This window comes from Lissotriton helveticus, chromosome 1_2, assembly GCF_964261635.1.
Source record: "Lissotriton helveticus chromosome 1_2, aLisHel1.1, whole genome shotgun sequence".
Taxonomy (NCBI): Eukaryota; Metazoa; Chordata; class Amphibia; order Caudata; family Salamandridae; genus Lissotriton; species Lissotriton helveticus.
This window is the reverse complement of record NC_136058.1, coordinates 233509695-233536227: the sequence shown is the minus strand read 5'-3', so window position 1 is coordinate 233536227 and position 26533 is coordinate 233509695. Positions and strand designations below refer to the sequence as shown.

The window sequence follows — 26533 nt, the reverse complement described above, 5'->3', positions numbered from 1 at the left end:
TAGTCTAAAACTCTTCAGGGATAAAGCAAAGGAGGAAGCATATTGCATCCCCCAGACACTTTTCCCGGAAGATTTAAAGACAAATAAAAGGGGGAAGATCCTGTTAAAAGAACTAGCGATCGGGGATGGTATCATCTTAAACGGAAGATTTCCATCTGACGTCCCCGCAAATTATACCCATAAATCCCCCTTTGGGTCATCAATTTTGGACTACGCCATCGCCACTTATGGTCTGTTTCCCCAGATTCTTGACTTACAGATCATCCCCACGACCCTGAGCGACCATAGTATATTATTAATATCAATCTCACTAAACTCTTTGAATTCGGCACCCTGGTCGCTAAATGGCAAGGAGGTCACCTTCCTCCCTACAACCGGAAGATGCTTCTGGAATTATGCTGCCATTAATGGAGAACAGGAACTACTGACCGATACCCTTAAGGAAATAGAAGAGTGGAACGGAAATGAAATAGTTTGTTTTGAGGAATTCATGTTAAAGATTCTTTTGAATGCTAAAAAAACTGTCCCCCCTAGGAAAAAAGGAGAGGTAGTCCCTCTGACTCTCCGTAATTTAAATAGGGATTTAAACAAACTGATCCGTGCACAGTACGTTGAAAGGGTACCAGAACGAGGGAAAAATATTGCTAGGTTAAGAAGAAAGAGAAGCAGACTCAAGCTAAAAATCAAACGGGACAGGGAGGATGAAGTATGGATCAAACTTAGGGAATCTGCTGCATATGGCAACATTAAAGACTTTTGGGCAATAATCGGGAAAGGATGTGGTACACGCCACGCCCCTATTCCCATAGCTATACCTGAGGATATATGGTCCTCTCATATCCGGGAATTATATGCAGGGAATGGGACCACAAGTACGGATAACATCATGTATGCCACCCCTGATGACTCGGTTTTCTTTCCCTCTGAGAAGGAAATCGAGTTGGCTATAAAAAATATGCGTTCCTCTGGGGCCATGGGACCGGATGAGCTTCCGATGACGGTCCTAAAAAAGGATCCATTAACCTGGAGCAAAATCTTATATCCCCTGTTTAGGGCATGCCATCTCTCCAATCGTGTTCCTGCATCGTGGAGAGGAAGCATTCTGGTCCCTATCTTTAAGAAAGGGGCACGGGACAGCCCCTGCAACTATCGCATGATTGCGCTCCTTGACTCCATCGGAAAGGTCTTTGCGAAATGCCTCCTGAGTTCCCTTTCTGATTGGGTCGAGGAGCGTAATATCTTGCCGTTGGAACAGACTGGCTTCCGAAGGGAACATGGTACTCTGGACAACCTGACTGCTCTTCAGGTTGTCACTGACAAATATGTCGAGGTGAGAGGGGGTGTCGTATACGCCGCCTTCATTGATTTCTCCACAGCGTTCGACAAAGTAGATCGGGGAACGCTGTGGAGAAAATTGGCGTTACTGGGCGTCCCTACTCCCCTGTTGGAATTGGTGCGGGCTCTGCACACTGGGACCTGGTGCAGGGTCTTAATGGGGGGTGAGAGGGGACTTTCGGCCAAAATACCATCCCAGAATGGCCTTAAACAGGGCTGCTTATTGGCGCCCCTGTTGTTCTCCCTATATACTACTGACCTCCCTGCTGTTGTGTCCCACAGTGAGGGGATCGCACCGTTGATAGGAGGGATGCCAATCGCCTGCCTGATGTATGCCGACGATGTGTTATTGCTTGACTTAACTCCCGTAGGTCTGGCAAATCGGCTTCAGGCTCTTCAGGACTTTGCTGGGGAGCATCATATGAAGATTAATATCAATAAAAGTAAGGTGATGTGTATAGCTGGCAGGAAGAAATGCCGCTCGACAAATTTTGGCTGGGCCATTGGAGCTCATAGACTGGAGGTCGTAACTTGTTACACATTTTTAGGGAAAATAGTCTCGGCCAACATGAGCGAGAATCCCCATATAGAGCATTGCTCTCGCAAAGCTCTTGCCCATGGCAATGGATTAAAGTCCCTATACCTGGCAACGGGGAAAAGACATTTCTCTAGCCTTCTTGAAGTATTTAGAGCTAAAATCCCCGCAACCATCTTGTACGGTATAGAAATAATAGAGATAAAACTTTGGGACTTTTGCCACAAGATCGAGGGAAAACTCCTAAGATCCCTCTCGACTTTAAACAATGCCTGTCCTCTGGCCGCCTGCAGGTTGGATTTTGGACTCAGAAGTGCCTGGGTTCAGGGGCTGTGTGCCTTAATAAGGTGGGTAGCCAGTTTGGCCAGAGCAAGAGAGGGAACCCTGCGAGCTTTACTCAAAAATGAACTATTGGGCAATTTTAAGGAATTCTCCAAACTTGTTAGTAATTTTAGAAGGGCTGTCAAAATCCTTAGACTGGATGAAAGTGCGCTCTTCTCCTACTCTCCCATGCTGTTAAAGCAGGTCCTTAAGGAGGCTTCGTGGGAGTATTGTTTTTTATCTGATAAAAAAACAATCGGAGATAAAAGGAATGTGGTGCCACTCATCTCTTCCTATAGATTGAAACAGCCTCAACCGTATGCCCTGTGGAATTTACCACACGGGATTCGTAGGTTTTGGTTTTTGTTACGGTACGACTTAATCCCCCTTAATGTGCTGCTATCCAAATGGCATGGTACTTCACCGTTGTGCAATTTATGTAAATTGAATAACCAGGACTGTATGCATGTACTACTGATTTGTCCTATGTTACGTAGCTTGCGCAATCGATGGCTTAAAGTAATTTGCCTACGCCTCAGCATTGTCACTTTACAAGATTTCCTGAATGCACTTTATTGCCCACCGAATGAAATGTTTTGTGCTCATGTTTTTAACTTTTTTAAAGGATTTTTAGCTATTTATTAATGTTTCTGGAAGATTGTGCCGACCCGGCCTCGTGGGACTGAGGGTCTGTAGTGTTGATGTTACGGTTCGAATATCATGTTTTTATTACTCTTGCACTTGTGATGATTTCTGTTGCTTTGTTTGTACATGTTTTTATGTGGCCCTCTTCGAGAGCCAAAACATAATAAATAAATTTGATTTGATTTGAGTACAGAGGCAAACAAAGAAAGTATACCCCTGCCGTGCATTAATCTACCACCTGCCTCAACCCCATAAGTTGGTATTCCTGAGCTTGGGAGGGGGCAAAATGAATCTCACCAGGAACTAAAAAACGAATGCTGTTCTGGTTAGCCAATCATAAGTAATTCCCTTATGAGGATGCAGGAGAGATCCTAACAACCTGCAGAGTTGGCTGGGTTGGCTGGACACCCAAGGTTATGCAGGGGGACTGTATAGTGATACATTTCAGAAATCCACTGGTTGCCCGAGCAATCCTAAGTAAGGGTGACTCGAGACATGAGGGGGCCATAAGGGCCCTTCTGCTGTGTTACTTCTACCCTCCAGGGAGACCCCAACAAACTAGAAGGCAGAATGGCTGGAAGGGTAGAACTTGAAATCAGAGCTACCAAACTACTAACCTAGATTACGATCAGCCCAGGCAGCTACTCTTTAATATTCCAACAACAAATACATTTGGTGGTTTAGAAGGAGTAGATTGAGTTGAGCCCAAGAGCTGTGGGCTGAAAGAATACTATCACCAGAGAGAGCTACGGGTGAAAACTGTCCACACAGGGGAGGTCATAGGCCAGAGTATGTCATCAAGGGAGGGTGAGACCAGTGGGAGGCTGAGTGGGACATCAAGGGATGAAATTGATAGATGTATTATGCCCACAGACAATGTCGTATTTCATCCAATGAGATCACCCAGAAGCCAGATTTATGTACTGGTGGGACCCCGCACCAGCCCTCCCCTGCAATTGCTGGTATGGATAGCCAGCCGGATCCATTGAGGCTGCGAGTTCTATCTTGGGACAAAGCTGGACTAGCCTCCAAGATGGTTAATCCCGAATGGGGGAGATTTATTGAACAACATGAGATCTGCATGTTTCAAGAGACTTGGACAAGGGGGGACATCCCTAAACTAGGCTACGCATCGTATAGCCTAGCTGCAACATCGGGGGGAAAAGGGAGGCCCTCAGGGGAGCTCTGTATCTGGGTGGGTGTATATCTGGGCAGTACTGTTAAACATTTAAAAACATCCTCAAATGACATTCTATATGTCCTCCTTAACTTTCCATCAAGGATCACAATCGCCCTAATAAATGTCTACTCAAGACCAGTTGGATGTAGTCAAGTGTCAACGACACTTGATGAACTAATGACTTTTCTTGCTGCTATCCCTGATAACTGCCTGACGATTTTAGGAGGGGGCTTCAACTGCCAATATGAGCCCTTAGATGGTATGATCAAAGATAACCCTTGTGAAGAAAATAACCATTGGGCCATTCCAGAGACTACTAGTCCGTCAGTAAGAGTCTGGACCCTTTGGTGCTCCAGATGAACTCTCTTGCACTAAAACATTAATTGAAGGCATTTAACTGTGAAACTAAGTCCAACACACCAGGCGAATACACCTTTAATAGAACTGGACACGGCTTGATACTAAATTATATTCTGATTGATAGAAAATCCTGTCATAGGGTAGCAGATTTTAAGATCGAGCCACGTCACAATAGTGATCACAATGCCTTAATTCTAGAGTTGTTCACGCCAAGTCCTGGAAGTGCTACAGGTCTGGATGTGCCAGCTGATGGTAGATTGACCCTTACCAACTGCTGGAAGAGAGTCCGATGGGTGGACATAAGTCAATCCCAAGAAAAGTTATGCTCCATGTATCAAACTGTCATTACGATCCTAGTGAATTCAATGCAATCTGTTTCAGCTGACGGCTCTTCAATTGAACTTTTGAAGGTCACCCTAAACCATACTAGTTTAACCACTACCATGGCTGACTTCTTCTTTCCGATCCAAAAAATTTGAACCAACAGAAATCCCCGACATCCTTGGTATAATGAAAGATGCAGAAAGGCCAAAATAGCTTTGGTCTCTGCCATCAAGGCCAAGGATAGACCATTGATTAAAATAAATAGAATGGCCTACCGAAATGATATTGATCAGGCTAAAGAAGAGTGGGAAAGTGATAAGTGGGAAACTCTGAGATGCTTCTTCGGGCACCCGTGGTATGAGAACATTTTGGCACATGGTAAACACGGACAGTTCCGAAGGAAAATCGGCGATAGAACCAAATTTAGGGGCAGATGTGTGGAAGGACCATTTCGAGTCCCTCTACACGAGGGTAGAGATAGAGGACGACACAGTGGATAATGAACGTTACCTCCCACAGGTCAAATGTTCCAATGTACTCATGACTACCCTTAGAAAGAAAATGATACCCGGCTGATAACACTCAAAGAGGTAAAAGCTGCACTAAGCAAAATAGCACCAGCAAAGGCACCAGGGTTAGACAAGATACCCGGGGATTTGTTTCATAGTGATCCTACCATCTGGCCACCATATTTCTTTATCTTATTTAATGCTGCCTTGCAAGGTATGGCAATTCCCGCTAGTTGGGCTGGGGCTGAAATTATACCAGTTTACAAAAAGGGATCTCCTTTGCTACCCACAAATTACTGGCCTATAAGCCTATTGATATCAGCCATAAAATATTTGCACATGTGCTGTTGTGTCACCTGCAGAGCTGGATGGTGGAGCGCAAAGTTCTAAGTCCATTTCAAGGAGGGTTCAGAGAAACAATTTCCAAACTGGATCAGATTTTCAGGCTACAATTATTACGCTGGAAGACCGTGTGTATGGAGGGTGGCAGCCTCTATCTAATATTTGTGGACCTGTAATCTGCATTCGATTTGGTGCAAAGAGACAAGTTGTGGGCTACCCTGCTAGAGATGGGGGTGCCGGTGTATTTGTGCCAGATCCTGAAGTGGTTACATGAAGGAAACTACGGTCAAATAAGGTTTTGCAAACACGGGAACTCACCACACCCATCCCTGTAGTCAGAGGTGACCATCAGGGATGTGTCCTTGCCCTGACCCTTTTTAGTCTTTTTCTAAATGGGATAGTTGATTTTTTAAACACAGAGAAGGATTTAGACGTACCTAAGTTGGCAAAACGTAAAATCCCGGCCACGGTGTTTGCCGACGATACCTTGTTACTATCAAAATCTCCTATGGGTATACAGAGGGTTCTTAATAAATTCGATGACTTCTGTATAAGAGGGCTTAAGATTAACCTACAAAAGACAACATTTATGGTGTTTAACTCAGACAAAAGTACCCGACCAAATCCATGTCTGGCCGGCAGACCCCTAAAGAGGGTGTCTGTCTTTCAGTATCTCAGCATCACGATCACAGAAAAAAATGGACTGCGGCTACAAATTAAAAAAACTAGTTTGAAGTTAGCACAGACAACGGGCGGGGGGGCCTGACCAAGGTATTTCGAAATTCTAGCCATAAACCTGTGGGCCCGGTATTAGAAATATATAAGGTACAAGCCAGAGGTGCTGCTTTATATGGGGCAGAAATATAGGGACACTGTTGTCCTTACAATCTTAAACAAATAGAAAACACCTTTTGTCAGGCAATTATTTGCTCTTCCCCGCAGCTCCCCTCTCATACCGCTACGACTAGATTTGGGGGTCAGGTCAATCGCAGAAGAAGTTCCACTCAGATGTCTTTTATTCTGGTGACGTTTGTGGGTCACTCCAAAACTGGCTGAGTATAGGGAAGAACTAAGAGAGGTGTTGAGTATACCCGGGGCTGGAAGATTACCATTGCTTACCCTTTCCCCATACACTCTTCTGACTTGGGACGGGGTAATTTGTGGGATAGTCCCGAATTAGCATGCTCCACAGTATCAAGGAAGGAGCTAAAGGATTGCTACTGGGAGAACAAACTGGCCCAACTACAGGGGAACCATTCAGTAGGCAAGCTTACTGTAGCTTTTTTGGAAATCAAAGAGCAGAACAGGTTACAGTCAATACTGAATGACATCAAGCTGGTTACCGCAAGGAAGCTTTATTTACAATTTAGGCACGGGGTACTGGCACTGCGTGCTTTCACAAACAAATGGGCCGGCCTACAAACTTTGGGTTGCCCGGCCTGCAACAATGCAGCAGAATCAGAATACCATGTGGTTCTTTTTTCTGCCCTGGGTATAAGAAAGCATGAAAACGATGGTTGATCCAGATATGCACAAACTTGGGAATCAGGCATTGCTCAGAAGCTTTTAGGATACTGAAATATGATGCAAGCCTCTCTATACCATTCTCAGTAGCAGGCTTTTTATTCTCCATGTGGTGTACCCGTAGAGTAATAATAATAATAAAACCATTTATTAAGCGCCTGGTTACACTAACAGTGTGTCCCCGCGCTATAGAACCGCCTCACAAAACCCTCAAACCAGCCAGAGCAGTGAAATCTCCAACACAATATAGATCATTAATCAGTAGGGAAAAGATGCGTCTTAAGTTTCATGCGGAATCTCCTCTCGGAAGGTTCCATCCGCAATTCAAGAGGCAGTCTATTCCAGTAGGAGGCTGCTAGATAGCAAAATGAGCGGCCGCCCATTTTAGCTTTGAAAATGCGAGGGACTGAAAACAGCATGCTGCCCAGTGATCTTAAATGACGTTTCGGGCGGTAGATGTTAAGAAGCTTGTTCAGATAAGGAGGACCTTTCCCTTGTGCAATTCGATGGGAAATGCACATGGCCTTAAAGAGTATACGCTCCTTTATAGGAAGCCAGTGCAGTTTAGATAAAGCATCTTTCCCTGATGCTCTACGGGGGAGGTTGAGGACTAGGCGGGCAGCCATATTCTGGACTCTTTGGAGTTGTCTCAAGCCTTTTTGGCTCAGCCCTATAAGAAGGGCATTGCCGTAGTCCAGATGGGGGGTGACTAAGGCATGTACAAGAGTTTTCCTAGAGCTCATCGGTACTAGGTCCAGAACTTTACGCAGGATTTTAAGAACAGCATAACATTTGCCCGTAACCTTTTCAATATGCTTCGCATACGAAAGATTGGTATCCAGTAACATTCCTAAATTTCTGGCTGAGTTCGTAGGAACAGGGGTCTGGCCAAGTTCTGTAGGCCACCAGTCTGATGACCACACTGAATGAACCTTCCCAACGAGTAACACTTCGGTCTTGTCTCCATTAAGACGCAGACAATTACCATTCATCCAGCTCGCTACAGCTGAAAGACAAGCTGAAAAGTTGGTTGCTGTCTCTTCACCGTCTTGACTGAGTGTAATCATTAGTTGAGTATCGTCGGCGTAAGTTATAATATTAACACCAAAGGACTCAACTATGCGTGCAAGGGGTTCCATATACAGATTGAACAGAGTAGGGCTCAGACTTGAGCCCTGTGGAACCCCGTGCTTCAGCTGTCTGGGAGTGGACTTGAATGGCGGACAGTGGATCTGGAAATTTCTGTTTTCCAGAAATGACTTTAGCCACTCATATGCGTCTCCTTCAACTCCGATCTCAGATAGACGTGACAGCAGCGTGGAGTGTGACACAGTCATTCCTGAAGTTGACCCCCACAGATAAAGGTTCAATTCTGGTAATTGGTTTTTGACTGGAGGTATTTTATACTAATTTTATGAGATTTTTATAAATATTTTAATGATATATATTCATTTTAATGTAAAGTGTACTAGTATGTAGGACTATCAAGAAGTAGAACTGCGGTCCAAGGGTTTATGATAATGTTTACAGCCTTTATATTGATCGATACAGGCACTTTACAAAAACATTGATTGAATGGCAGAACTGAGTGGTAGAGCACGGGCTTATTTAAATTCGACATTGTAAATTGTACATACTTACTGCACACGCACCTTAGTGTAGCCAGTGATTTTTGGACTGATTGCAATGTAGGCTGTTTGTAGGTTACATTTGTGTGTTATTTATACAATGCCATATGATGAATGTATTTTTTTTTGTTTGTTTTATTATGAATCGAATGAAATGTATTCTATTGTATATATGCTTTTATGGTCAAGTTGGCCGAAATAATGTTTAATTGAATTGAAAGCATGTGCAGTGCAAGCCGGGAGGCAGTATAGTACTTGCACTGAAGAAGGAGTCCGCATTCAAGAAAGAGAAGGAGGAAGAGAGGAGGATACAGAGAGGAAGAGCAAGAGCACGTGAGGAGCATGCATGCAAGGAGTCCATGGGCTTGAGAAAGAGGAAGAGAAAGAAGGTCGACATGAGTTCCCTGGTCACAATTATTTGTTTTTTACTTCAGAAAATTGAAAAGTAATCCCCTTACATTAGCAGTGGAAGGTTACACTGAATCAATCAAAAAGAGTGTGAAACCTAAATGCTCCATGGTTGGACAAAGAAAAGGCATATGGGGGAATGCCTTCAATCCAGGAGTAGGGAACTGACATAGATCAGAAAAACATTTAATCATGAGCAGTGGGCAGAACCAAGCATACTCTAAGAAGCTTTGATTAGAATCCTGTCTGCAACGGACAGGTAAAGCTGTTCTGAAAGCAGCTTTCCAAAAGTACCAAAAACACACAAAGTCAGACTTGCATACACTATCCTTGATAACAAATTACATTGGATCCATTTGTGAAAATAAACAGAGCTCCAGTCTTCTGTGATTCCTTCTCACTCTTGCAGTGGTGAGAGTTGGAAGTGGCACCGACTCCTTCGAGGAAGGACTTCAATGCGTCATTTGAAAGCAAGAATGCACATTCAAACCATCTGCAAATAGGCGTACTTCCTGAAAACGTATATCGTCTTGTTTGTTTCTGTGAAGCAAAATGATCCAGGTATCAGGAGGGAGGCATATTTACACAAGCGCATTAACCATCCACAACCCAGAGAGCTCTCCTATTACTCGTTGGCGTCATGCTTGTCATTGACTCTGCACAGCGCTCTGCTGCATTTTTGCTTAGGTTGCGTATAGAAATACCACATGCATACATACCTCATTGGAATGTCTGTGCACAAACTAAATCACATATAGTCAATACATTTTTTATTGTAAATGACCTAAAATCATTACAAATATATCGACGGTGGCCCTTTTTTTCTTGAACTGAGGCTGAAATCACAAATTCAAAAGCAGTAAAATATAAAACAACATGTAGACCAACAAATGAAATAATACACCAATGATGAGTAGATCAATGAATAAATCATGCAGGCCATGGTTATGTGGTTATAGATCAATACTTCTTTAAGCACAAATAAAGTATAGTGACTGCATCACCATGAATAAGCAAGTCAACAAATTCTGTTACTCCGCTTTTCATCTTCTGATTATTTTCCTCTACACACAAGTGTGCTGCCTCTTTCGTGGAGGTCAAACATTGTTGGTGAAAAGTGCTTTTAACAGTTTATTATATTCTATTTTAAGATCAAATATATCAAATGGAATTTCAACTCACAAATGCGACAACGACAATTCAGTTATCCCACCACCTCCAATCTACTGATTTGTAAGCTGTTGCCAAATTTACAAATCTAAACCTCACAAATTTCCTGTTTTTTAAGCATGCACTCTCAACACACATTGATTTAGTCCAAAACTCTGTTGGCAAAAAGTGCTTCAGGGTACTACTCGTGGGATCACGAAGGCGGTAGCCATGTTTAATGCATGTCTTTCTTGGTACTATCATGGGATTTTATGCAGTACTAAAATTGTGCCAGTGTTTGCAGGTTGCATTCCTTTTTGGGGAGCAGGAATCAGATTTTGACTCCGAGCAAGAGAATGAAATACAAAAATGGGAGGAAGAAATAGGTAGTCAAATGTATGAAAACAACAAGAAAGAGAGAAAGCGAGGATGAAAAGACCGCAAGCGTGAGATGAAGAGTAATGCTGGGTGTTGGACGAAAGAGGCATGAGATAGAGTCAGCAAAAAGAAGCTTTGATATTTGGTACTTGTCTGCAAAATAAGTGGGCTGTGTTGAAAAACTTTGGGCCATGAGCTTAATTATTTTTTACAAATTGACTCACTAGCTGACTTACCTTTTGCTTGTTTTAGGGAAGGGTTTGTTGATCCTCGCTGGACCGAAGTGGTACCAGCATCGCAAACTGTTGACTCCTGGATTTCACTATGACATTTTGAAACCCTACGTGAAACTGATGTCTGATTCGACCAAAGTGATGTTGGTATGATACACAATCCTGAGTTTCCTATTGATGCATGCGCAGTGGGTTAATGTTACACAAAAACAGGCAGATGTTTGTTCAGATTGGCAAGGGTGGAACTTGTGAGAAGAACAATAAATTGAGGGAGAGACATACAATGATGAGAGTAGATGTGTGGGCTTCTGAGATACTTCAAGCACTGTAGGTACTTACGTATGTACTATAACCACAACACTTTTTACAATATATTCTTGAGATTTATATACATCATTTAGCCCATGATTTGTAATGAAATGTACTTAACCCTTTCTTCTGACTCTTGGTTCTCGCTATGTGGCCAAATTAGCTAAATTGTAACTTGACTTGCTGCATTAATGTTAACTCCCCTTTACTTTACAGGCAACTAAGAAAGGTTTGTCACAAAATAAATGGTAATATTGTCCCACTGCTCCAGCAGATGTTCGACTACGGAGTCTCCATACATAAAGGATAGGACTATCCTATTGTTTTATGTGTGGACATTCTGCTCTCGTAAATCCCTTTGTGAATAGCAAGCAATCATAAACTTACACAAAAGTGTAAGGCCCAAAGTTTGCATGTAGCAGGACAGGCAGATAAATTGGTTTCCTCTAAGGCCTGCTAATGACTCAAGTGATATTGTGCATTGGTTAGTTCAATATTACAGTCCTTGCTCTAATCACTTGGTAATCCTGAATTGACAGTAGACAGAAATATATAATTTGTGCAGTAGTGCAGCATTTTCTTTAGAAACATTTTGTTAGGTAAAATATTGCAAAATTTGTTTCAGTAAAATACCCTCATTCTGCGTTTTGTATGTCAGCACAGGGAATCTGCTATTTCTATGCCATCCACCATTCCCAAGTGCAGAAGTCAGAATGAGGAGTCATTGATGCACCTAGTAAATAATGCACTCAGCTGTACTGTTAGTTAATGGGGGCTCTATTATCTCAAAATAACGAGCAACCTGGCACTAGACCCCATGTTTCATACATGATATGCTCCCTGATTCTACTTCAAGGAAAACAATAAATATGCTTTATTAAAAGACAGTCGGTTTTATGTATGGCTGGCATTCAGACATTTGTCATATGTTGGAAACTGAGGGCCATATTATCAAGAAAGGGCGATACATTATCGCCACTTTTATCAGCAGGAAACTGTCGCTAAAGCGGCGATAATGGGCTTGATAATATGCCCTTGTGAATTCCCATAGAAGCCCACGTTCTGGTGTGAACCTAGACTTCTATGGGAATTCACAAGGGCATATCATCAAGCCCATTATCGCCCCTTTAGCGGCAGTTTCCTGTCAATAAAAGTGTTGATAATGTATCGCCCTTTCTTTATAATATGGCCCCAGATGTTTTGAGGGCGTTCCTGGGTGCTTCAAGGTGGAGCTAGCTTTAGATGTTTGAAAACATTCACAAAGTATTACCATTTCTCTTCCGGTGTCAAAGGAAATGTAACACACTCAAGTGTGTTGGGGGTGCGAGGGTTGAGGTTTTTCTAGGGGGAAAAATTATTTCCCTGTGTATAAAAAAGAAACAAAAAGTATGTATTCACTATATTCCCCCTCGGTAGAGTTCCAAAACAGAGATGACACAATTTCACGAGGAACCAACATGGAAACCACAGTGGCGTGATGCAAAGTGATGGACCCCCTTGCAGAATTTGAAGAAGGGCCCCTTAGTCTACCGTATCACACAGACATTCATTGGACATTGGCTTAATAAGGGCCCCCTTTTGGCTTGGGGTCTCCCTGAAGGGTTGACCCCACTGGGGCTTGTGTTATGCCCATGGGAAACAAGTGTGAACTGTAGTTTTTCACTGCAAATTCTTTGATGAGTTTATGAAGTCAACAAAGTAGGAAATTGGCACTCCAATATAAATGTAAATATCCATGTGTAGATTTCCTAGTTTTTGTGTGAATAGGCGCCAGAATGTCTGTTCCCACAGAGTAAATTTTGTAGCTTCTATGGAGTGATATTAGAACATATACATAGAACATTTTTATGGACCATATAGTATTTCGGCCCTTTCAGCTGCTTTCCTATGTGAACCTATTTTACACACAAACGAGCCAACACACACAAACACACACACATACATTTGCCACTTGAAAGACTGCACACAGTAGATATAGGATGCATATTTTACACATGATGTCCGTGCCCCATCATTACCTGCAACCATGTTGGTATGGGCAAGTCACATACACTTACCCTTTTCAGGTCACGCCTACGCAGCACGCATACGCTGCATAGGAGGACTTTTAGCCGTCGCTCTGCTGTTTTTGAAAGCACATACTCGTGCTTCTGGGGGCATCCACCTTGCGGGAGCGAGCAGCGGCGCGCATGCTAATTGGCTGTTGCTTGCTCCCGCAAGGCGGATGGGGCCACAAGCACGAGTGTGCCTAAAAACAGCTGCTGCTTCTCGCGTGATCACTTTCACGGGCGCATCGCTTTTACGGCCCCGCTGCCAATGCTTGTTCTCTTTCTGATTCATTCTCTCTCCCGTAGTTTGCCATTTTGTGCGCTCCATTCTTCTCCATCGCTTCTCCCCTCCCTCCTTTCATTGTCTCCACATCCATCTTCTCTTTCCCGTCAGTTTCTCTGACCACTCATTACTCCATCTCGGCTCCAGTTCCTGAATATCTCTTCCCACCCCACTTTTCTCCCTTTCCACACACTGCCTCGCCCCCTTATTTTCCACCATCTCTCCCCTCTGCTTTTCCACTTCCCTCTTTCTTAGTTCCTTCTTCTCTCTCATGACTGCATTTAAGCCATTCTCACCTCTCTTCCTTCGTTTGCTTCCACGCTCCCTACTCCTTGTACTTACTTCCTCTGTTTCTCCATGCCTCTTTTGCCCCGCCACTTTCTTATTATGTCTTCATCTTACTTCTCCCACTGCTCTTTGATCCTTATCTTCCTTGCTTCACTAAACTTCTGTGCGGCACTGGCATATTTAGGCAGGCTTCAGAGACAGGATTTTATTCTAGAAAATACATTCGCAATCAGGAAAGAAATGTCTCAGCAGAACTCAGAAATGGTGAGTAAAGTGTTCGGAAGAGAATGGAGATTGTCGGAGTTCTGTTAAGGTGCGGTAGATTTAGTCATGAATTCAAAGACGTGAGTTTTGAGAATGCGATTTGTGACCTTTCTCTTACAAGTAATTTACTGTGGAAATATCTGCAGTAACAGTCTACAATAAGATGACTTTCTTTCTGTTTTGAAGATGTGTTTACGGGGCTCGGGAGCATGTTAAATTGGGAATTAAGAAGTAGCATAAAAAATGGTTATGCATTCCACATAGAGACGCACTTCAGATTTGGCGGTATTGCTCCAAACTAATTTAATTGCTTGCAAAAGACAATCGTTCCCTCCCCACTTTTCTCCCTTTCCACAATCTGCCTCTCCACCCTTATTTTCCACCATCTCTCCACTCTGCTTTTCCACTTCCTTCTTTCTTAGTTCCTTTCTTCTCTCCCATGACTGCATTTAAACCGTTCACGCCTCTCTTCCTTCGTTTGCTTCCACGCTCCCTACTCCTTGAACTTCCTTCCTCTGTTTCTCCATGCCTCTTTTGCCCCTCCACTTCTTTCTTACTACGCCTTCATCTTACTTCTCCCACTGCTCTTGGATCCTTATCTTCCTTGCCTCACTAAACTTCCGTGCTTCTCTTAGCTCCCTGCTCCTCACACCTTCTTCCCTCTTCACTTCTATGCTTTGCCCTCTGCTTATTAGCCTCCTTATCCCGCTCCCCCTTTCAAACACGACCCCCCTTCTTTCCTACCTGGCCCCCTTTTATTTTCCAGCGATTTTTGTCTGCCTCAATTACCTCCCTCACTTTTCGCCCACTTGCCTCCCTCCGTCTCACGTGTCATCATTCTCCCTCTCTCTCCCTGGCCATTCCTCGGACCCTCTTACAACCTGCCCACGATAAACAGACATAATATCGACTACAAAATATCGAATGGACATAATATCGATTTCAAAATATAGGCTGGACAAAATATCGAATGGACAGAATATAGACATCAAAAATATCGTTTTGAAGGTAAGTAATGTAATATCGAATGTTAAAAATATAGAAAGTTAAAATATCGAAGTATATAATATAGGTTATTAAAATTATCAAATTTCTAATAATATCATATTTTTTTAGTGTTTGTTATGTTATTATATGTGTGAAAAGTGTGTAGGTATGTTATAATTAATTTTAATTAATGAATTTAGTTTTTTTAATTTTTGCGTAATTGAATTCTGTAGCGGGTTGTGGGTTTATAGGGGAATAGGGTGGGAAGTAATTTAATTATAATTAATTAAATATGTAAATGTATTTATTGGTATTCATTTTTAATTAATTGTTAATTAATTTATATTTGGTAATTAATTAAATTTTAATTGGCAATTAATATTAAAATAATTGATTAATTGCTAATTATCGTAATTTTACTAACTTATTTTCTGTAGCGGGTTGTGGGTTTATAGGGGAATTGGGTGGGAAGCAATTTATTTATAATTAATTAAATATGTAAAAATATTTATTGCTATTTTTTTAGAATTAATTGTTAATTAATTTTTTATGGGTAATTAATTAAATTTTAATTGCCAATTAATTTATTTTAATTGATTAATTGCTAATTATGTTAATTTTACTAATTTATTTTCTGTAGCGGGTTGTGAGTTTATAGGGGAATAGGGTGGGAAGTAATTTATTCATAATTAATTAAATGATTCAATTTATTTAATTGTTTTTAATTTGAATTAATTGTTAATTAATTTTTAATTGTTAATTAAATAATTGTTAATTTGTAATTAATTTAAATAGGTAACCAATAGTAAAATTCATTGTAATTTGTAATTTTAATTGATGAATTATTAAATTATATTAAATTGGTAATTACCTTTAATTAATTTTTATAGATATTAATTGATACTGTTTTTAAATAATATAAGAAGTATTTACTTTCCCTACTGTTGCACTCTCTGGAGTGGGAATAGTAATTTTTACCCCTACGCTATCCAACTCTTTCCCTACTGTTGCACCCACTGGAGTGGGAATAGTAATTTTTACCTCTACGCTATCCAACGCTTTCCCTACTGTTGCACTCTTTGGAGTGGGAATAGTAATTTTTACCCCTACGCTATCCAACGCTTTCCCTACTGTTGCACCCACTGGAGTGGGAATAGTAATTTTTACCCCTACGCTATCCAACGCTTTCCCTACTGTTGCACTCACTGGAGTGGGAATAGTAATTTTTACCCCTACGCTATCCAACGCTTTCCCTACTGTTGCACCCACTGGAGTGGGAATAGTAATTTTTACCCCTTCGCTATCCAACGCTTTCCCTACTGTTGCACTCACTGGAGTGGGAATAGTAATTTAAACCCCTACGCTATCCAACGCTTTCCCTACTGTTGCACTCTTTGGAGTGGGAATAGTAATTTTTACCCCTACGCTATCCAACTCTTTCCCTACTGTTGCACTCTTTGGAGTGGGAATAGTAATTTTTACCCCTACGCTATCCAACGCTTTCCCTACTGTTGCACCGACTGGAGTGGGAATAGTAATTTTTACCCCTACGCTATCCAGCGCTTTCCCTACTGTTGCACTCTTTGGAGTGGGAATAGTAATTTTTACCCCTACGCTATCCAACGCTTTCCCTACTGTTGCACCCACTGGAGTGGGAATAGAAATTTTTACCCCTACGCTATCCAACGCTTTTTCTACTGTTGCACTCACTGGAGTGGGAATAGTAATTTTTACCCCTACGCTATCCAATGCTTTCCCTACTGTTGCACTCTCTGGAGTGGGAATAGTAAATTTTACCCCTACGCTATCCAACGCTTTCCCTACTGTTGCACCCACTGGAGTGGGAATAGTCATTTTTAACTCTACGCTATCCAACGCTTTCCCTACTGTTGCACCCACTGGAGTGGGAATAGTAATTTTTACCCCTACTCTATCCAACGCTTTCCTTACTGTTGCACTCTCTGGAGTAGGAATAGTAATTTTTACACTTCCGCTATCCTACGGTAATAATATTGGATATTATTTAATTATATTATGTTACTATATATATATGTTTTAACAAATATGATTGTAAAATTATTTTCTTATAACTTTCATTAATTATTTAATTATTATAAGGTAATTTAAGTATTTTTAAGTATATTTTAGTAATTAATTTTTAATATTAATTTAATTTAACATTGTTTTTAATAAAGTCGATATTTTTATAAACTATATTTTTGTAAACGATATTTTTTTATAGTTCAAATCTATTTTTATTTTGAACACAGCGTTAAGCCTACAACCTCGTGTCGAGGCCGGCCGCGTATGTGATAGCTCTTGTGTTTCTGCGCCAGCTTGGACGGTAGAGGAGCTTTAACACAGCGCCTTGCCTACAACCCTCCAGGGAGGGCCGGCCGCGTGGCGTAGGAGTGAGTTTCGCGGAGGCTTGTCGCATGCGAGCGTATATCTGCTTTGCAATGAGGGTATATGGCGGGCAACTAGCCCAACTGTCTCAAACAGCCCAACAGGGCACAACTGTCCCATAGAGAGACGAAGGCCAGAGTGGCAAGTAGGAAGAAAGGAAGCAGGTGAGACTGAGAGTAGGCAAAGAGAGGGAGAGAGGGTGGTGGGTACGCGCGGCAAGCCAGGGAGTAGGGTGTAGGGGGGCGCGTGTGGTAGCAGCAGCATCTGTAGTGTGTATGGTAGTCAAGGGCCTAGCCTGGCAGGGTCCGCAGGGACGATTGCGTCCTCAAAGAGGTGCAGAGCGTGGAGTCTAGGGGGCATATGGAGCGCATATTCTGTAGAGCAGAGGTGACGCACTAAGGGCTCCCAAACCGCTTTGAAGCGTGTGTCCCGCGCCTGCAACCGTGCTGTGAGTAGTTCCATTGCCAGGACCTGCCAAAGGCACACAAACCAGGAAGCTATGGGCGGCGCCTCCGTTCGCTTCCAGTATAGGGCGATGAGTTGTTTAGCTGCACCCAGCATTTGGAGCGCAAGGATCCAGTCGCTGCGGGTGAGTGCCTTAGGTGCGGTAGGCCGAATGCCGAGTAGAACCGTGCTCACGGCCTCAGGCAGGGGGAAACCCAGCACCCCTTTGATATGGCTAAGCACCTCCTTCCAGAAAACAGCCAGGGTCGGACACGTCCACCATATATGCACAAAGTCACCAGTCGCAGAGCCACATCTCCAGCACGTCGGCGAGGCATTGGGGAACATCTTGCTAAGGCGCAGTGGGGTGTAGTACCATTGAGTGAGCAGATTATAGGCGTTTTCCTTCTGCGGGACACTGCGGTATATCTTGGGTATATCTCGCCATAGTCTGTTCCATTGGGAGAGGTCAATGTCTGTGTCTGCCGCTAATTGCCATTGTCTCTGATAGGGGTGTGCAGGCGTCGATGCAGGGTGCTGCAGTATGTAGTATATTTGCGAGATTAGCCTCTTCAGCCCCCCAAGGGAACGTGCCAACTTCTCGAAGGGCGTGTAGGCCCGAGTGTCCGCTTCGTACATGTCGTCACCCGTAGTCCAGTGGCGTAGCTGAGCGTGCTGTAAGCCAGCCATCAGCGGTACCCTAAATTCCTCCCTGCAGTCCTTCCAAGTTTTGGGCGAGCCCCCGAGGAAAAGGTCTCCAATAACTCTGCAGTCCCCTTGCGTCCAGTTTTCAAACGCCCGAGACCGGTAAGCCGGGGGGAACTGTGGGTTCCCTGCTATCGGGGTGTGCGGGGATGGGAAGGTAGTGAGACCCCTAGACACAGCTACACTATCCCAGATATCCAGGACCGTTTTTGTGGGGACTGCCATGTACGCACTTCTGGAGCGTGCCGTCCGCGGGAGCCAGGGTAGGTCCCATATGGTGCGTCCTGTGACCGCTCGATCCATATGGAACCAATGCTTGTCACTTTCGCATGTGCCCCACTCCACCACGAAGCGGAGGTGCGCTGCCCAGTAGTAGTGCACCAAATTGGGGCATGCCAGGCCGCCTCTATCCCTTGGTTCCATAAGAACCTTCTGCGAGAACCGGGGGCGCTTCCCGCCCCAGATGAAGGACGTGATTTCGCGCTGAAGGCTCCAAATGCAGTGGAGCAGGATAGGGGTGGGCAGACATTGGAATACGTATAGAATTCTAGGGAGGATCGACATTTTAACCGCGTTAAGGCACCCCAGCCATGAGATCATCAGAGGCTTCCACTTCCGAAGGTCCTCTAGCACCGCTTTGCGGCACGTCCAGTTTACCGAGGACCAGGAGTCTAAATGGGGGGTCAGGGTAAGGCCCAAGTACTTGATGTGGCTCTCCGCCCATTGGTAGGGCACAGCCTTCTTCAGGGTTGGGATTTCCTCCGCAGGTATAGTGAGGTTGAGCGCCCAAGATTTAGTATGATTTATTTTAAGGCCTGACGCCTGTTCATATAGACAGAGCACCTCGTGGACCGCTGGTAGGGATTCACGAGGGCGCGTGAGGGTGAGGATCAGGTCGTCAGCGAATAGGGCCACCTTATTGTCTCTCCCCCCATGGGCTATTCCATGTATTCTAGGATCGCGCTTTATCATTGCCGCAAGTGGTTCCACTGCGAGGGCGAACAAGAGCGGCGAAAGTGGGCACCCCTGTCTCGTGCCTCTGTGTATCGTTAGCGGCGGTGTTAGTTGGCCATTTACCCTGATTCTGGCTTGTGGCCCTAGGTATGGGGCCATGATACTCGCTATCATTTTGGGGCCTAGACCGAGCTTCTGGAGTACCTCTTTCAGGAAGGCCCAATCTACCCGATCAAAGGCCTTCTCCGCGTCAAGCGAGAGAAGACAAGCCGGGATGTCCCAATGCCGCACCTTGCCTACTAGATGCGCCAGTCTGCGTACATTGTCAGCCCCCTGCCGGTCCCAGAAGAACCCCACCTGGTCCGGGTTCACCAACCCTGGCATGTATGGGTCGAGTCGTTTAGCCAGTATCTTGGTATAGATCTTTAGGTCGGTGTTCAGGAGGGCGATAGGACGGTAGGAGGCACATAGCGCAGGATTCTTCCCTGGTTTCGGTGTCAATGCAATCTCCGCCATTCCCATATCAGGGGACAGGCCAGATGCGTCCAAAAAAGAGTGGTACAGCCTCAGTAGATAGGGACGAAGTTGAGTCAGAAAGATTCGGTAAAAGGTCAGCGGCAAGCCATCTGGCCCCGGAGTTTTCCCCGTGGGGAGATCTTTAATAGCCGCAGAGACCTCATCTTCCAGTATGGGCTCTTCCAGCTCTGTTGCGCATGCCGGCGGTAACGGAGTCCCCTCATAGTCATCGAGGACGGCCGCTCGTGCTTCCACTGATGTAGGTTCCCCCGCGTACAGGGAGGTATAGTAGGCCACAAAGGCGTCCTGTTTGGCCCTTTCAGTGACGGCACTAGAGCCATCCTGACGTTGTATATTAGCGATATGGGCTCTGGCTGCTCTCGCCCTCAGCCTTCCTGCCAGCAGGCGCCCCACCTTATCCCCTCCCTCATAGTATTTTTGCTTTAATGCTAGTAGAGAGTGTTCCGCCTTGTTGGTGCGCAGGAGTCGAAGCTGTCCCCTAAGGTTAGCTAACGTCCTCCTGGACGCCAGGGTAGGTCGGTCTCTGTCCTGCGCCTCCGCCTGTTTGATCTCACCCGCTAGGTCAGTCTCCAGTTTATAGGCCGCCCGTCTCCTCGCTATCGCCAGGGAGGTAATGTGACCCCGTATGGTGGCCTTAAAGGCATCCCACACTACCGGGAATGACGTTTCCGAGTTGTCGTTAATGGCGAAGTACGAGTCTATGGCTTCCCGGATGCTGTTAACATCCTCCGGGTCCCGAAGGACGCTCGGTGGGAGGGTCCATCGTCGTTCCTGGGGGGTGTGCGCTAACGGATCCTGTAGCATTAGTTCCACATGTGCATGGTCCGAGAGCGAGATATCCGAGATGACAACCTTCAGCGTGTCCCGGGTCAGGTCAAGAGAGGTAAAGATGTGGTCGATACGCGAGTAGGTGCGGTGTGAGTGCGAGTAAAAAGTGTAGTCACGGACTCCTGGATTATGGTAACGCCACGCATCAACGAGCCCTAGGTCCGTAATTTGCGCCCTTAGCGTGGATGACATCGTGCCCGCGCCGCTAAACGCAGTCTCCCCGCGGTCTATGTCTGGGTCCCACACTAGATTGAAATCCCCGCCCAATATTGTACGCGGTTCGCCGGTCTTAAATTGTTCCCGCAGGAGCGACTGGAGATATTTCTCTTGCGACTGGTTGGGTGCATATACTACATTGCCTAGAGTGAACTGTATCCCTCCCACCTGTACTGCAGCCCGAAGGAAGCGTCCGTCTCCACTCTTGTAGGGTTTTGTGGATCCCCGCCTTAAGCCAGCTCTACACAGGATTGCCACCCCCGCCGTTTTAGTGTCAGCCGATGCCCAGAATTGTGTGGGGTATCTGGGATGCGCCATGCGTCTAGTGTCCCCCCGCAAAAGATGTGTCTCCTGAAGGAAGATGATGTCAGGGGAATGATGGAGAAGATAGCGCCATACCTGGTTCCGCTTATTGGGGGAGTTAAGTCCTTTGACATTGAGCGTCAGGACCTTTAGGGGTTTGGGAACATTTACCGCCATGACACTAAGGGGGTAAGAGCCGCCTCATCGCCCATTACCCTCCACCCTGTGGAGTGAAGGGAATTAGCCTCCCCCGCCCACCACTGTCGCGCAGATACCTGCAATAGTCTCCAGACCACCACACTACACAAAGGGAGAAGGGCCCAAGTACAGGGAAAGCTCAGATGAGAAGTAGGAAAAGCAGAGCGGGCAGGAAAATAGAAAGTACGTAGAAGGTATACAACCACAACAGGCCAACAGGGCCATAGTATAATGTCCCAGGTTCCGGGCATCCTCTACCCGAGGGTTTGGATGGTCTCAGGAATGTCACTTCCTATGGGACAAAGTGGGGGGTGGTCTACTGAAGATATGGGTCCCGGTTGCCCCGAGGCCGTCTGCCCCGCTGCCCAGGGCGGGTTCGGGGGTAGTTAACTCAAGTACATCGCAAAGGTAAGTGTGCCATATCAGTCGGCTCAGAAGGGTCGGGCCCCAGCGATGAAGAGCTAGTTCCTGAACTGAAAGGCCGCAGGGTCCGACCCTCACGCTCACGATCGCTTTCAAGGGAACAAGCGTACTCTGTGATGCCCTGCTTGACCTGGAGCGCGGAGCGGTCAGCAATCGAAGAGGCACAGTGTCAACCGTCTCCGCCAAGGTGTATGACCCCCTAGGGGCCGCAGGCAATCAGGAGTCGTTGTTCTCCATTTCACTGGGTATAAGTCCGCGGGGTTGCCTTCCACGGTCACCTTCAGGGGAGCGAGTTCACTCCATGGCGTCTATCTCGTTCGCGGAAGTAGAGGTCTTCGATCAGGGATTGTGGCAGTGTTCTCCTCGCTGGTCATTGACCACCTAGGGTCGGGAGCTGTTCTTCTTCATTTCACGGAGTGTGAGGCCTCGAGAGGTGCCCCTCGCGATCACCTTCAAGGGAGCGGATGTGCTCTATGATATCCTGCTTGGCCTGAGATGTGGAGCAGTCATCCACTGGGGGGGTTCGGCGACGCCGGTTTACCGTGGTCCAGTCCGGTCGGGCCGGGAGTCTCTTTTGGCGCCTGGAGCGGGAGGGGCTGTGCTCCGGGGATTCCGAGAGTCGAAGCAATTGTGCCGCCTCGCGGTAGGAGCGGATGACTCTGCGCTTGTCTTCCCAGCGAAAGATGAGGGCAAAGGGATGTCCCCACTGGTAGGGAATAGCAAGAGCCCGCAGCTTCTCCGTCACCGAGCGGAAGACTTTCCTTCTATGCAGCGTGTTAGGGGCCAGGTCTTGGAAGATTTGGATCTTGTGCCCTCCGTAGCGTAGGTCCGGCTTGTCCCTCGCCGCTTTCAGTATGGCCTCCTTCTCCGTGAAGTAGTGCACTCGGGTTATAATGTCCGGGAGGAGGCCCGTCCTGCCTCCCGCCCCGAAGACTCGATGAGCACGGTCCAAGAGCGGAGGGGGGGCTTCTTCATTGCCCCACACCTCGTGTAGGAGTTGGGCCCCATAGGCCATGGCGTCAGACCCTTCCTCCCCGAGTGGCACACCCCGTATACGGAGGTTGTTGCGGCGCCCCCTATTTTCAAGGTCCTCCTGCTTGACATGGAGCTCGATGTTTTGTTCCTCCAGGGTCGCCACTCGCTGCCACAGCTGCTCCAGATCTTCTGTGCGTGTATCAACAATTTTCTCGAGTCCATCAACCCTGTCTCCCAGCTCGGTCGCCTCCTTGACGCACGAGTGCACTTCCGATCTCAGGGACCCTATTTCCGATTTCAGGTCTGCCATGAAAGAGGACATGAAGGCCTGGGTCACCGGAGGGGAGACGGCAGCAGGTGGCGGCACTTCTTCAGTTGGCGCTGGCGCTCCTGCTTTGCCCCACATGGCAACCACCGATGTGCCCTTAGGCGCCGCCGCCGGGTCCGTCCTGCCCCCTCTGCTGCGGGTCATTGTCGATCAGGAGCGCAATGTCCAGCCACCCGATGTGTCGCCCGTCGCCGTGGGCGCGATTCCACTATGTCGTTGCAGCAGCGTGGGGGTTATTCAGTACACCACTGGTAGCCCTCTCCCCTCCCAAGCACCTCCTCGCATGTAGATCCGCTCTGTCCAGCAAGTGGAGTTCAGGCCTGAGTCTTCAGGAGTCCTTAAGGTGTCACCAGTGCGTGAGGGATCTGCTATGATGGTCAGCCCTCTCTTCGAGCCCAGGACGCTGCACCGCTCTTCCCCGCAGTATGTGGCGGCTCCTCTTGAGGGCAGCTGGAGCGCACCCCCGCTCCCTCACCACTATCGTTCCGCGTCTCTCAGAGGGCAAATGAGCTGCGCAGAAGTCACCCCGGGGTTCCAAGGCAGATGAAGGGGTACTCACGCGTCTTCAGTAGCTTCTCCCCCCTGCTCAGGATCAGCCAGCCAGGCTGTGGGGTGCAGACACCAGCGGGTGCAGCGGTTCACCCAGCCAGCCGACTACGATGCTCCCTCCAAATAGCCGGGCCACACACTTCCTGCAGCACTGTCAAGTAGCCAGGCCCAGTCCAACCCACCGGTGAGGGGAAAAGCGCTCGAGCCGCCTCCGCAGCCTCCCGGGCAGTGTCATCCGCTCCGGAGTCCGTTCTGAGGTGGGGGTGAATTGTTGCAGGTCCAGCGTGGGTCCGCAGGCTAGGACAGCAGGGCTGGGTCGCGGTGTAGGGCCTAGGCCGGTGTGCACCTCACAAGGCAGGGCCCCGTCTCCCCCCTCCAGGACAACAGCGGCAGTCGGCAGGGCCAACTCTCCCGCACCCGGTTCAGCACAAGCAGGCGGCCAACTCTCACCGGGGCCCCCGATGATCAGCAGGGTCGGGCACCCGGGGTGAAGGTGCCGGTCGGAGAAGGCAAGATAGCGGACAAGGCCCAGTTTGCTCCGCAGGTGAAGGGGAGAGCGCTCCAACCGCCTCCTCAGCCCCCCGGGCAGCGCCCCCCGCCCCGAAGCAGGGGCGCAGTGACTGCCGGCCCAGCTCAGTCCGATGGTGAGATAGGGACCAGCTATGGCTCTTGAGTCGGGGTCCGTTCCTCTCCACCCAGATGGCAGTGTGGGTTGGTGGGGCCGACTCCACAGCACCCGACTCCGCTCTAGCAGGCGGACACCACCCGCCGGGGGCCGCAGTGCTCAGCTAAGTCCCGTTGCAGCCCGGGAGGACAGGCACCCGGGCGTCAGTCGGGGGGAGGCAAGATGGCGGACAGTACCTTCAATGAGCCCAGTCGTGGCTCAGGAGTCCAGGGCGCATCCGTCGGTAGGCAGGGGGTGGATACAACAGAGACAGCTCACCAGTTCGTCCCTGCGACCGCTTGTGGTCCCGCAGCAGGGTCTCTCAGCAGTAGGCCAGCCGGCGGCTTTCCCACGCCAAGTGCGGCCTTGCGTCTCCACCAAAGCCGGGGCCTCTCGTAGGGTCTGCGGCCGGGCGCCCGCAAAGCCCCTGCCATGGGGATCGCCCCGACGTCGGTAGCCTCGTCCCCTCCGTCCGCTGGTCCCCCGACGTGCAGTCTGCGGCTGGGGAATCCGCCTAACGGGATCTGCTTGTGCCTCCGGTCGCCGCTTCAGCTCTGGGAACTGTCCGCCAGGGAAACGAGACCAGGGTGCCAGCCGCCAGGCGCGGTGACAACATGGCGGTAGCACCCTGGCAGCTAACCGTCCAGGTCCCTAGCTGGCCCCAGCTGGGTCTCCCGCACCGAAGTGGTCTCTCCGAAGGTCACCTCGTGTCCAGGGCGCAGTTAGTAGGTGTGGCCCCCCATGAAGCCCCCCGAATTTCGCTTATGATGGCTTATTTAGGCAGCGGGGTGAAGGAGCTCGCTCGAGATGCGCCCGTTCACATGGCCGTTTTGGCCACGCCCCGTAAACGATATTTTTTACTCGATATTTTTGTACTTACCTGTTTGTAGATACAAAGTCGATATTCTGTCTGTCGATATTTTGTTGCCGATATTTTTGATAGTCGATATTATGTCCCTCAATATTATGTCAGTGATCCCTGCCCCACACCTCTTCACTCTCCCCTCAGGCTCTCTCCACACCCTCGCCTCCCCCCACCCCACCTCCTGTGCTGGGGGTCGCCCAGCATGCTGCTGCCACTGCCTTAGCTCGCAGCCCCTGTCAGACACATTCTGATTTGTTCTAGCACCTGCTGCAGGGGTGCTGGCCCCGTACCCATCACTAAACCAGTGCATATGTGTAGACGAATGTTGTCAGATGACCACCTATACCCCCTGACTTCCCTCAAAGTACACAGATAGATTGTCACAACTTGTGCCCTCATAGAATGCCCTGTGATGCCCAGAGGCACTAGTTTAAGGGTGCCATCTGCATTCAGCAGTGTAGTCAGAAATATACGCTGGGCATCACCAGAGGACATGCTTTTGGATTTTTTAGTATAATAGTAATTATTAATCTTGAGATAACAGTATGTTAATAAGTTACATTACAGCTTGGGGGAAACCGTGGAACGTATAGGGTAATACCAGGTATGTAGCTTTCAATGGTGGAGCAGTTGCACCGGGGCAGAAAGGTCTGAGGGGCCCACCACGGAACCCTGATTATTGCTGTGTTTCAGCCTTCAAACAGCAGACAGTGGTTCCATATCCTTCCTTGCACTCAGGGATTAGGTCGAGTCATTTCAGTATGTATTTACGTATGCTTGGATTGTCTTTTCTTTACATAGAAAGGTAGGTCTCTACTGCTCTAGTGTCTTGTTTTGCAAATGTTGTTACCAGTAGTCCACTTTTAAGGTCCCAAAGGCGAGACCTATTGGCTATGCCAATGCTTGTTTAATATTCGAGCCATGGTGTGGGGAGGGGAGGTACATTCTTTGGAAGAAAAAAGTTTAAAATTATTTACAGCCTTTCTAATGATGAAGTATATCCCTCATGGCAATCTCCACCTCATATCAATGAAATTACTCTGTAAGGACATGTGGCAATATTATTTTGATTTTATTTGTTTGTTTTG

At 47.0% G+C, this 26533-nt stretch overlaps 1 protein-coding gene across 2 annotated transcripts in view; it reads left to right on the top strand.

The window, feature by feature from the left end:
* Positions 1-26533, top strand: part of LOC144800069 (cytochrome P450 4B1-like) — a 247523-nt gene that overhangs the window by 124922 nt on the left and 96068 nt on the right. For both annotated transcript variants that reach the window (XM_078671651.1, XM_078671652.1), the window contains one exon: positions 10891-11018. In XM_078671651.1, coding sequence (XP_078527777.1) covers positions 10891-11018 — 128 coding nt within the window. The remainder of the gene's footprint in view (positions 1-10890; positions 11019-26533) is intronic.